At 40.4% G+C, this 12,314-nt stretch overlaps 2 protein-coding genes across 7 annotated transcripts in view; one reads left to right on the top strand and one right to left on the bottom strand.

The window, feature by feature from the left end:
• Positions 1-3,624, top strand: part of LOC143885365 (uncharacterized protein At2g29880-like) — an 87,082-nt gene extending 83,458 nt beyond the window's left edge. The window contains exons 2-3 of the mRNA XM_077389505.1: positions 2,522-2,856; positions 2,940-3,624. Coding sequence (XP_077245620.1) covers positions 2,522-2,856; positions 2,940-3,071 — 467 coding nt within the window. The 3' untranslated portion in view covers positions 3,072-3,624. The remainder of the gene's footprint in view (positions 1-2,521; positions 2,857-2,939) is intronic.
• The window catches only part of LOC143885364 (SIN-like family protein), a 115,511-nt gene that overhangs the window by 5,795 nt on the left and 97,402 nt on the right, over positions 1-12,314 (bottom strand). For all 6 annotated transcript variants that reach the window (XR_013253248.1, XR_013253250.1, XR_013253247.1 and 3 more), the window contains exons 12-13: positions 6,819-7,025; positions 6,616-6,736 (exon numbers count right to left, since the gene is read on the bottom strand). Coding sequence is in view for 2 of the 6 variants with exons in the window: in XM_077389504.1 (XP_077245619.1) it covers positions 6,616-6,736; positions 6,819-7,025 (328 nt within the window). In the remaining 4 variants the exon portion in view is untranslated. The remainder of the gene's footprint in view (positions 1-6,615; positions 6,737-6,818; positions 7,026-12,314) is intronic.

The following is a 12,314-nucleotide window of genomic DNA, read 5'->3' as shown; positions in this document are numbered from 1 at the left end:
GGGATCTAGGGTTTGGAAGTTCAAGTGATTCGGATCTATGGTTTCCCTTGCATTTTGGTTTCCGTTCTTGGGTGGGTATTAGGAAAAAATGATTTTTTGGTTTTTGGTTTCATCATGCCCCTGTGGTTTCATCACCTGAAAAAAAACATACTTTGATTTTTGGTTTCATCACCTGAAAATGAGTTTTACACATATTTTCTTTGTGGTTTTGACTTAAAAACATCTATTTGTAGGTACGCTTCTGATTTGGGTTATTTTCTACATTTGGGTTCGGATTTTTTTGGGTATTTGCAATGGGGTTGCAGATTTTGGGGTTAATTCACTGATTTTGGTTTCAGTTCTTGGATGGGTGTTGTACATTTTTGTGGGTGGCTTGGTCGATGGGTTCTGATATAATGGCTTGGTTGTGGGTGGGTGGGTGTTGGTGATATGTGGGTGGATGGGTGTTGTACATTTCTATGGGTGGCTTGGTTGTTGGGTTCTGATATAATGGCTTGGTTGTAGGTGGGTGGGTGGGTGTTGGTGATATGTGGGTGGATGGGTGTTGTACATTTCTATGGGTGGCTTGGTTGTTGGGTTATGATATAATAGCTTGGTTGTAGGTGGGTGAGTGTTGGTGATATGTGGGTGGATGGGTGTTGTACATTTCTATGGGTGGCTTGGTTGTTGGGTGGCTTGGTTGTAGGTGGGTGGGTGTTGGTGATATGTGAGTGGATGGGTGTTGTACATTTCTATGGGTGGCTTGGTTGTTGGGTTCTGATATAATGGCTTGGTTGTGGGTGGATGGGTGTTGGTGATATGTGGGTTTGTTTTGTAGAGCTTTTTTGTTTTTTTCTGCTTTCCTTGTGTGGTCGGTTATAATGTCTTGGTGGTTTGGTGTTGCTCATATAGGGCTACCATCGATTATCATGCCTCGAGAACTACCGAATAGGAGGACACTGATTATTCGAGCTATAGCTCTAGTAATGGCTGCGATAGCTACAGCGACGGTTAGGGTTAGACTTTACGTTGAAGAAAATATGACGAGGGGCCCTTATGAAAGTGGGTACGAAACTCGTAGGACATTTGTTACACGTGTTACGAATGCAGATAATCTTTGTATTGCGCTTCTGCGAATGGATGTTCGGTGCTTCCGCAGCCTCGTCACGATATTTAGAAACACGGTCCTACTTGAAGACACAATACACTGTTGTGTTGAGGAACAAGTGGCGATTTTCTTACAAGTAATTGCCCACAGCCAAAGGAACCGTACTATTAGAGCATCCATTAGACGGTCAGGCGCCACTGTTTCGAAGTATTTTAACAAGGTTCTATGTGCTGTGCTCAAACTGCAAGAGTTGTTCATATTACCTCCATCAAGGGACACACCACATCACATTGCTGACAACCCGAATTTATGCCGTACTTTAAGGTATCGTTTAGTACCTTGTAGTAGCATGTAAGTTGCATAACAAGTTACTCATATGACGGGTGACATTTTAAATGTCCATATCGTAGGATTGCATTGGTGCAATTGACGGGACACACATTCAAGCAACAGTAGCCGAGGATCTGAAACCTAGATTTATTTGTCATAAGGGATGGCCCTCTCAAAATGTGCTAGCTGTATGTGACTTCGACCTGAAGTTTACTTACGTGTTAGCTGGGTGGGAAGGGTCGGCATCAGACTCTAGGGTCCTAGCATCTGCTTTATCAAAGCCGAATGGGATTCCTTCTTTACCAGGTACTACTGAGTTTGTCTTTTACTCTGTACCACTGTTGTTGTTCTCGGTTATGAAACTTATATATATCCCTTCGTGTGTCTGTAGGAAAGTTTTACCTTGCTGATGGTGGGTACCCATGCCTGAAAATTTTTATAACTCCTATCCAAGGCATTGGTTACCACCTAAACGACATTAAAGGGAGCAGACCTTGAACTGCAGATGAGATGTACAGTCAAAGGCATTCATCAGCAAGGAATGTAATCGAGCGAACTTTCGGTGTCTTGAAGAAGCGATTCAACATAATTAATACGCCAACCATGTACCCATTCGAACGACAGGTCGACATAGTGTTAGCCTGTTGTTGCGTCCACAATCACATAAGGAGGGAGATGCCGAACGATACATACATTCCAATTGTAGACAATGAGTTGGGGGTAACTGTAGCGGAGGAGGAGGATGAAGACGAAGAAGATCGTTTTCTTACTAGGGCTGAAGATGTGAGAGCGAGCGGTCTACTTCGAACAAGAATAATGAATCATATGTGGAATGATTTTCAAGCACAACGACGTGGTCGTCATTAGGATGACATGTTTTTGAGTTGTAATAATTTTATGACTATTTCGATTAGACTTCTGCAACTGTGTTTCATCATATGTTGTTTGATTGTATTAGGATTTGGAATTTTTTGACAGTTGTAATAGTAATCTGTTTCATCGTACTCTATTTGATGATATATTGTTGTGAGTGATTATTTGGATATTTTTCTACTATGTTCAATGGTACTCTATTTGATGATATATTGCTTCACAATGTTGTAGATATAATGGAATCAACTTCAGTAGAGAAGAGGAAGAAAAATAACTCCTGGAACGACGATATGGATAGGCATCTCATAGTAGCCATACAGCATCAGATTGCAGAGGGCCAGAAGGCCCCCAATGGTTTTAAAGATGCTGTGTACAGTGGCGCAACGCAGGAGCTTACTACTGTCCTTAAAAAGCATATCACAAAGGAGCACGTTAAGAACCGTTTGAAGACGATGAAAACCAACTATAGGTTTCTTAACACTATTGTCAACCTGAGCGGATTTGGCTGGGATCCACAGCTGAAGAAAATATCGTTTGAAGACCAAGTGAAGAATGACTATTTGGCGGTAATTATAAGTCGTCATAATTCCTTTATTACTTGAAGACACAATTTGGTCATAATCCTTACAATGCCTCGTTTTGTTTTCAGAGGAATCCTGAGCATTTACGCTTCTTTAATAACCGTTGGGAGCTATATGAGGAGATGAAAGAAGTGTTCGGGGAAGATTATGCCACTGGAGAGTTCGCTAGGGACAGACATGCCCCTTCTCAGGACACATAGGATGTGGAGGGGCTTTTCTCATCGAGCCAGGCAGTAGGGCTCGATGATATGTTCGACGGTACGACCCCTGCTTTTACTCCTCCCCCAGCTCCTCGTGCTTCCAGATCACGTCATTCATCCCCAGTTAGAGACACCAGCATGGGCTTTAGTGACTCATCGCCACTGAAAGCCCCAGCATCAGGTAGTAAGGGGAAGAGGAAGAGGCAAACAAGTGGTGGACAGCTTTCATCTGATATGACTTACTTATCAGATAGTGTTAGGATGGTTGTTGAGGCCATCATTACGACTGGTGAGGTCCATAGCCTTGTTGAATTGAAAGCCGCTGTGATGAGCACCTCTGGTTTCACCATGTTGGAGCTGCTTAGGGCCTATACGTACCTGCACAAAAATCACAAGGATACTGAAGTCTTCCTTTCCCTTTCCGAGGAAGAGCGAGTGGCTGTGATGGGCGATATTGTGGCGCGTTTGGCGTAGGTTGCTATGGTTTGAGGGCCTTTTTTTGGGAAACATACGATCGTATTATATGATCGTAGTATGACTCTGCTAGTTTTCTGCATCTTTATTTTGGACTTGTTTTGGAGGACTTCTTACGTTCTTGTTGGACTTGTTTTGATGTGGTTTATGTTCTTGGGCTTTATTGTAATGTTGTTTACTTTGTTGGACCGCTTATCCTACGTGTTTGTCCGACTTTTTTGGTCATTTGGTTTATGTTGTTGGACTTATTTTGGAGGAGTTCTTATGTTGATTTGGTTTATGTTGTTGGACTAGTCTCAATGAGATGTTTCTTGTTTCTTAGAATTATTTTGTTGGACTTGTATGTGTTGTTACTTTTTAATACTTTATGTTGTTACTTTTTTTATTTGCATTTCTGTAGGTTAATGGCAAAAAACAAGTTTTATGTGGTTTTTAAGGGAAGGCAGGTGGGCGTTTATGACAGTTGGCAATACTGTCATCTTCAAGTTAACGGGTTTAGTGGAGCGTGCTTCCGTTCGTATGGGAGTAGGGAGGAGGGAGAAGCTGAACTTACTGTGTTTTTACATGGCATTAGTGGGCCCAACAAAGATAGGAAAGAAGAGACCAACATTCCTACGCCCCAAGCTTCAACAAGCTCTTCTGTGACGAGTTCCTCTTCCAATTAGGTTTTATTGTAGTGTTTCTGTTTATACTTTTCAATTTGTAGGCCTGTAAGTATGTCAGACTATGAAATATGGTTTAATGTGACTTTTCTGTTTAGTTTTCCCAATACAGTTTACTTGGCAAGTGAACAGGCTTAGGAAACCTTTTCTCTGGATTTCTCATATTTTCCTGCGCAAGTGAACAGGCACAAGATTCATTTTCCTGCACAGTTTCCTTTCCTTTCCTTTCTTTTCTGCCACGTCAGATTCCTTTCCTTTCCTTTCCCGGGAAAACAAGTGAACAGAGCCTAAAGAAATTACACTCAAGGAGTATGGATCCTTTCAAGATTATCAAGAAGATTAGTGCTAATACTTGTCTTAGAACTACCAATTAGAAAAGAAAAAAAAAACTTAGTCTTATAACTACCTAATGACATGGGTAGTTCAATGTCGAGGACTTAACCCTCTTCATGGAACCAACACAGCTACTATTGAAAACCGTGAGTTCTCTAATCTCCACAAAACAAGATCAAACTTGATCTACAACCAACAACATGATGAGATGCAAGAAACACACACACACACACAAAATAAGAAACACAAGATTTACGTGGTTTGGCAGCGTGCCTATGTCCACGAAGAAGAAAGTTTCACTATTTCGGTATTAGGGTTACAAACTCTCTTCTCTACCTTCTCTCTTAGTGAAGAAAACGCACAAAAAACTCTCTTTTCTATCAAAAATATCTTGTTTGTTGGAAAGGTTGATCCTTATCAGATTGCACATGATCACTGCAAAAGAATTCCAACAAATAAATCCTAATTTCTGAAAAGTATCGTGTTCATCCAATGAGGGATGGGGACAAAAGGGATCAGATCTAGACTTACAATAAATGGTACACGGGGAAAATAGTCAATTCCAGGATGCAAAGGTTCAAAAGAGTCAATTATAAGCATTCATCTGGAATTTCAAAGATGAGATGGGGCCTACTTGGGATTTAGATGGACATATGAGTTATAATAGTGTAATCATTCAAAAAAAATGAGTTATAATTGTGTCATTAGGGACAGTTAAAGCAACTGCATGTTCTTTTTTCTTTAAGTCGATGACGATAATAATAAAGATGGGGTTGGACAAGTGTGGTTCCTCTACTCTTGCTCAAAATTTTCTCAACTTGGTTGCCCAAGTAATCAGCCCCGTGCTATTGTTGCCTCCCACTTAAACAGAAATGATAGGTTCCCATCTTTAGGTCAGGGGATTCTTCCCTAGTTTTCCAAGAATTTCTCGACTTGTAGAAGAGGAGTGAGTTTTATTTTTCTATGCAGTATTACAAATGCTGAAAGTGTATCAATGCCATGCATGTAAACATGCCTTATGAAGTCTGTTTTTTGTCTTTAATGTGTACTAGGAGGGTGAATATGTAAATATCATGCTTATAACCTAAGTTATAAACATGAGAGCACCTTAATGAGTGGTGCCCACTTACGTTAAGAATGAATTTTCACCAATTGCATCAGGAGGGTTTTTCCCTTTTCCCACGAAATGAATAAAGAGGATGGACGTAGGGTTTGAAACTCACTACAACTTCTTTTCCCCCAAAACTACTTCCTCTCCTTTCTTCCTCTCTCTCTCTCTCTCTCTCTCTCTCTCTCTCTCTCTCTCATAACTTATTTTCTTCTTCCTCCTGTCTAGTCTTGATTTCCACCAATAAATCATGGTATCAGAGCAGGGTTTAGGGCTGATCTGAAATAGATGCAACCTCTCTATTCCTTTCCAAAAGGCTTCTACTTGTCCTTTGAAGAAATGTGATTATCCTGATTTTTGCGGTGAAGGTTGATCTCCACAGGCCGTATGAGTGATACTATCATTTGTACGGCATCTCTTCTTCAAATCTGAAACTTTTATTCAAGGCTGGAAAATGAGGATCATGTGAAGGTATCTATCAGATTTGTTTCTGATTTTTTGGAGAAGTTTTGAGGGTTGCTTTTCAAATCTACAGATGTGTCCTTATTGGAACCTAAGAGGGCTTTTTATTTTTTGAAATATGGTTGGACAGATACTATTTTAGAGGATTAATGGAAATCATTTCAGACTAGTTGGATCCTTTCCTTGAGGGAAACGACCATTTGTCAAATGTACAGCAATAGATTGTTACGTCCTGAGTGATATATTTCCTAATTTACGAGGGCGTCTGAATCTAAAATGTCTGAAACTACATCCTCGGTAAGTTCTGTGATGCGCTTGAGTTCAGACCCAGGGAAGTAGTCACATTGACCACCCTGGGGCCCAAAACTTCTTACCTAGCCCTAAGAGCTGCTTCGAATTCAAATAGAATCATGGTATAGAATACATTGGAAAAGAGAGCGTCAAGTAGAGGGACATCCAATTTTAGTAAAAAATACAAAGAAAATAATGCAGTTTTAATACTGACCTGTGTATATTCCGAATTAGAAATTTCCCTTTTAAGTGCAATCCTGGCAGCTTCAACAATGTCTGCCTTTTTCAGCTTTGCATTAGCTTCCTTGGCAAGGAAAAGATTAATGACAACATTTCTGCTATGATAAAAACAATCACAATTAAATACCAGTAAATGATTAAATATGATTTAGGGAAATGAAATAAATAATAAGTAACCTCAATGGATCGACAGCCGGAATGCCCAGTGACTTCAAAACATAGACACCGTGTATATGCATCGCAATTTGACTTATAACAGACTGGAGCTCAGGTAGAGGAGCAGAGGCACTCTGTAATGCAGCCAATGCCACTCTAGAATCTACTTTTGGTTGATAAGTTTTCGAAACTGCCATATCCCTAAGTCCCTGGCAAATCAGTTGCAAGCTGCCAAAGCACAAGACAAATTTTATCGCATTAGTTTCAGCCATACTATCGCCAAAATAATAATAATAATAATTCAGCAGAACATATAACAGCTGCATCCATTTTAAACTTAAACAAAATAAAAAAATCCAGCTTCCATGGAAGCCTCTGCATACATTTTTTTTTTTTTTTTTGACTTGGTATTGATGAACAATGGTTGGTGACATTTGATGCTCTTAAAAAATTAAGCATTAAACAGACTTGTCATACAATGAGGTTTTCTACAGCCAAGATACACAGGCATTTGCAAAATGCAAAATCATAGGTCTGTTCTCTGAAAGGTTTTAAGAATTATTCACTCAGATCTTAGGATTTATAGGGGAAATTGTGATTTATTGATTAGAATGGACAAACCTTTCTATAAATGGCATGGCCAAGATATGTATGAAGAAATCTACTTCAAAATGACATTACAAGAGATTTCAGACACCAACGTTTTGCTTATATTATCAAGATTTTACTTCTAATTAAATACAATGGAGTATAAAGTTGAAAAAAAGGCAGTGTCAAGAAGGTTCTGAATGGCAAAGTATAAAGTTGAAAAAATGCAGTGTCAAGTAGGTTCTGAATGGCCAATGTTCCTCACTCAGTTCAATATCAACTGGGGAAACATACAACTTACCTAATACCATAGCTGACAATCAAGGTCCGTAACTATGCCGAATATTGATACATGGAGAACTCTACATAGTTTAATTTTCCTTCTTTTCTATTTTTTTTTTTTTTTAAATTGACAAATATATTCATACCAGCAAAATTACAATGGGGACCAGTAGTCCCACTAGATTTACATAGTATGAATTGCCCAGGAGCATTCTCTTTGGCCCAAAAAAAAAACCCATTACCCCTTACATTATCCAATAGCCTATATTTAATCGAATCCAGCAAAAAGTGCCAAATTTGTGGGACCCCCAAGTCAAGATCGTGACCTGCCACGTCACACTGATTTCTCCAGTGCAATCCGCTGGCAAATTCGATTTTCAAAAATCCCGCTCGAAGGCCCAGAGCTATTGTGCGCCCCTAACCGTGCACGATAGCCAACCACCCAACATCATCATCCGATCCCCGGCGGCCTCCACCTCGAACCACCACCAAACACTGACGGCTCCCCATTAAAAATATATCAAATTCTTCCACCATCTTCTCCAAAACCTACTTACACTAACCCAAAAATCATCCCATCCAAAAGTATACTCCTAGCCCTAACCCTAAACCGTAACCCTAAAGACTATACTACTCCCCCACCTCCTTCCCCAATCAACCCTAACCCTAACAACCCTAAAAATCCCCTCCTCTTCCTCCTCCTTCAAACCTTAACCCTACAAGGTTCATTGCCGCTATCCACGACCTCCCTCACCTTTATATCCAACCTCCTCCTTTTCCCCTGAATCCAAACACCATTTTCCTTACATCGGCCCCTTCCACAGCCTCCAACAACTCCCCCATCTATTTTCTCCATCAACCCTAACTAGATCCGGCCCTTTCACCATTAAATCCGGCCTTCTCGAGCCCAGCTCCGGCCATTCCGCCCTATATATGGTCCCCTGGCTCTCCATGACTCCCGGATCCAATAATCCACAGCCTCTAAGGCGTCGCACAACCTATAGCTGGCCTTCGACGGCTCCAGGTCAAGCACCCCACGGCCTATCAAGGCCACCGGCAACCTTCACGGTTTTTCCCGGCTCCAGATCTAGCTTCACGGCCTCCATGGCTCCCAATCCAGCCTCCACGGCCCCAAATCCTGTCTCCACAGCCCTAGATCTAGCCACCACGGAAAAGCCATGTTCCAGATCTGGCCTCCATGGTTCCCGATTCGGCCTCCGCGGCTATCTTTTGCCAACCATGGAAGAGACGGTAAAAAAAGGGTTAGCAGTGGGGAGAGAGAGAGAGAGAGAAAGAGAGGGAAACGAGCGAGAGAAGGAGAGAGAGAGGGAGAACGAGCGAGAGAGAAAGGGAGAGAGCGAGAGTAGAGAGGGGACGACAGCGTTTTTATTGCCCTTTTTTTCGCCCAAGTTTTCCTCACCTGCTTCTTTTCTATTTTGTGGTTTGTAATTTGGTCCCTCTACTAGAAAGAAGTTATTGTTAGACTCTGTGCCCATGGAAAGCTAATAATCTTGATCTCTTCTGAATAATGCACTTTCACAATCATAATGCATTGGATGTGTGTGTCCTTTGATTGTCACGGAATTCATGTATTTACTATGGTAAGGGAATCTCTCCTTTCAAGGATGGGGATTGCGGCCCTTGGAAACACGATAACGTTTTTAGGTCCTAAGATATGATTAATCCAACATTAGTGCAGGCCCACCACATGATTTGTTTTGACAAACGTTTTTTCAAAATAAATTACACATATATATGATTATTTGGGAAATATTTTACAAAGATTTTCTTCTCAAATTGGATCTCATGGGTTTGATCAGTGGTTCTGCCAGTGTAACCACCCTATAGAGCATAAATGAAGGCATGGGCAAGGTCCTAGATGTAAATTACTGTGGCATGAGTAGAATTAAAAGTAATAAGCAAAGTAGTCATGGGACTAAGCACATGGTCTTAGAAAGTTATGGGTCATTAGATATTACTATACCCATAGAGGATACTTTCGAATTTCCTAAAGTTTCCCTAAAATCCAAAGATCCCACATTCTAGTTTTCTCTTGTGGAAGTTACAAATATGGTTGTTTAAAGTATATAAGAAGAAAGAGAAGATGGAGGCCAAATATGGAGCTTGTATTCTCCTTAGATTGGAATATAAAACACACACACACACGGACGCGCGTGGCCTCACAGATATATATATATATATATATATATATATATATATATATATATATATATATATAGAGAGAGAGAGAGAGAGAGAGAGAGAGAAGTGTCTCTAGTCGGCCGACTAGAGAACCTGCTCTAGTCTGTCGACCCAAAACACAGGGGGCCCACATTGTTTGGATGATCCAAGGCATCCATTCATTTGATAGGCCCTGACATAGATAGGGTGTGCCCAAAATCAGTTCCATTGGATCATCTTAACCGTTCGATTTGTGGAGCTAAAAATTGGACAAATTAGTGAAGTTTTATTTATACCCGTCCATTTTAACCTCCACAAATCGTAGGGTTGGGATGATCCTATGGAGCTGACTTTTTGGGCACACCCTATCCATGTTAGGATGAATTGCTTCGGATCACACAAAAAATGTGGGCCCGCACTGATTTTTTGGCCGATGGACTAGAAAACTTTTCATATATATATATATATATATATATGAGGAAAGTGTCTCTAGTCTCTCCCCTAGATAAGCTTATCTACTGCTCCCTTTAAAAAAACACAGTGGGCCCACGCTGTTTGGATGATCCAAAGCATTCATTTGATAGGTCCTAACATAGATAGGGTGTGCCCAAAAAATCAGCACCAAAAAATCATCCTAGAACTTCATTTTGTTGGGCACACCGTGTCCAAAATGGACGCATATAAACGTGGACGTTTATATGTGTCCATTCTGGGTACCACAAGGCACAACAAAATGAAGTTCTAGGATGATTTTTGGTGCTGATTTTTTGGGCACACCCTATCTATGTTAGGACCTATCAAATGAATGCTTTGGATCATCCAAACAGCGTGGGCCTACTGTGTTTTTTTAAAGGGAGGAGTAGATAAGCTTATCTAGGGGAGAGACTAGAGACACTTTCCTCTATATATATATATATATATGAGGAAAGTGTTTCTAGTCGGCCGACTAGATAATGTTATCTAGTCCGTAGGCTAGAAACACAGTGGGCCCACACTGTTTGGATGATCTGAAGCACTCATTTGATAGGCCCTGACATAGATAGGGTGTGCCCAAAAAATCAGCTCCATAGGATCATCCTAACCCTTCGATTTGTCGAGCTAAAAAATGGACAGATTTGTGGAGTTTTATACTCGTCCATTTTAACCTCCACAAATCGTAGGGTTGGGATGAGCCTATGAAGCTGATTTTTTTGGCACACCCTATCCATGTCAGGGCCTATCAAATGAATGCTTCGGATCACCCAAACAATGTGGGCCCCCACTGTTTTTTGCCGATGGACTAGATAATATATATTATCAATGTGGCACAAAATTACAAGTACACCCTAGACACGCACGAACTCTTTAACACCCTTTTAAGCTGATATGTTACATGGTACATTTTTTGCTTGATGGGGTGTTAAAGAGTTTGTGTGGGTCTAGGGGCATACTTATCAAACAAGTGAGTGTCGAGCTCTACAGTCAAGCCTTGGGTGAACATATCAGCTAAATGATCACCACTAAAAGCACACTGAAATGATCTCAACACCCCACGCCCCAAGCCACACCCACGTCTTCACATGTATTAAATGAATGTTTGTCTCAAAGAAAAAGAAAAAAGAAAAGTCTATCAGATGGAGGACCATCCAACATGCCATGAAAAGCAAGGTGTCAAGAAGATGGGGCACATTGTTAATGTTAATAGAGTTTTATTTAGTCTTTAGAGTGTTATTATTTAAGTCTTTTTAGGCCAAGGGGGTAGTAGAGCTTTTTCCCATCAAAATCACTTAAGTTTTTTGAGCTATGAGTTTTTTAAATACGCCCCACACATGTATTACGAAATTTTAAGTGGGCAGAGAGTCTTTAAGTCATTGGAGGGTATTTTAGTACGAGAATGTTAGGTTTTTGTTTAGGATTTAGAACTTTCTAGTTCTCTTCTTTTTCATATATATATATATATATATATATATATATATATGAGAAAAGTGTTCTTGCGCAGCTACTCATATAGCTTATCTGAGCAGCTGCTTCAAAAATTCATGTGGCCCCACATTTTTTGGGTGATCCAAAGCATTCATTTGGAAGGCCCTTCCATGGATAGGGTGTGTACCAAAAATGAGCCCTTTAGGATCATCCTAACCCTGCCATTTGGGGAGGGAAAAATGGTCAGAAACAGTGTCTGTCCATTTTCCCCTCCACCTTTTATTGGGTTAGGATGATCCTATAGGGCTGATTTTTGGTACACACCCTATCCATGGAGGGCCTTTCAAATGAATGCTTTGGACCACCGCAAAAAATGTGGGCCACATGAGTTTTTGAAGCAGCTGCTCAAATAAGCTATCTGAGCAGCTGCGCGGGAACACTATTCTCATCTCTCTCTCTCTCTCTCTCTCTCTCTATATATATATATATATATATATATATATATATATATATAAAGGATAAGGAAATTACGGAATTTTTTAATTTCTCCCAAAATTCTAAGAG

Source organism: Tasmannia lanceolata, unplaced genomic scaffold, assembly GCF_043159265.1.
Source record: "Tasmannia lanceolata isolate RefF3 unplaced genomic scaffold, GAP_Taslan_0.1 ptg000008l, whole genome shotgun sequence".
NCBI lineage: Eukaryota > Viridiplantae > Streptophyta > Magnoliopsida > Canellales > Winteraceae > Tasmannia > Tasmannia lanceolata.
The sequence above is the reverse complement of the archived record's forward strand: the minus strand, read 5'-3'. Positions and strand labels throughout refer to the sequence as shown.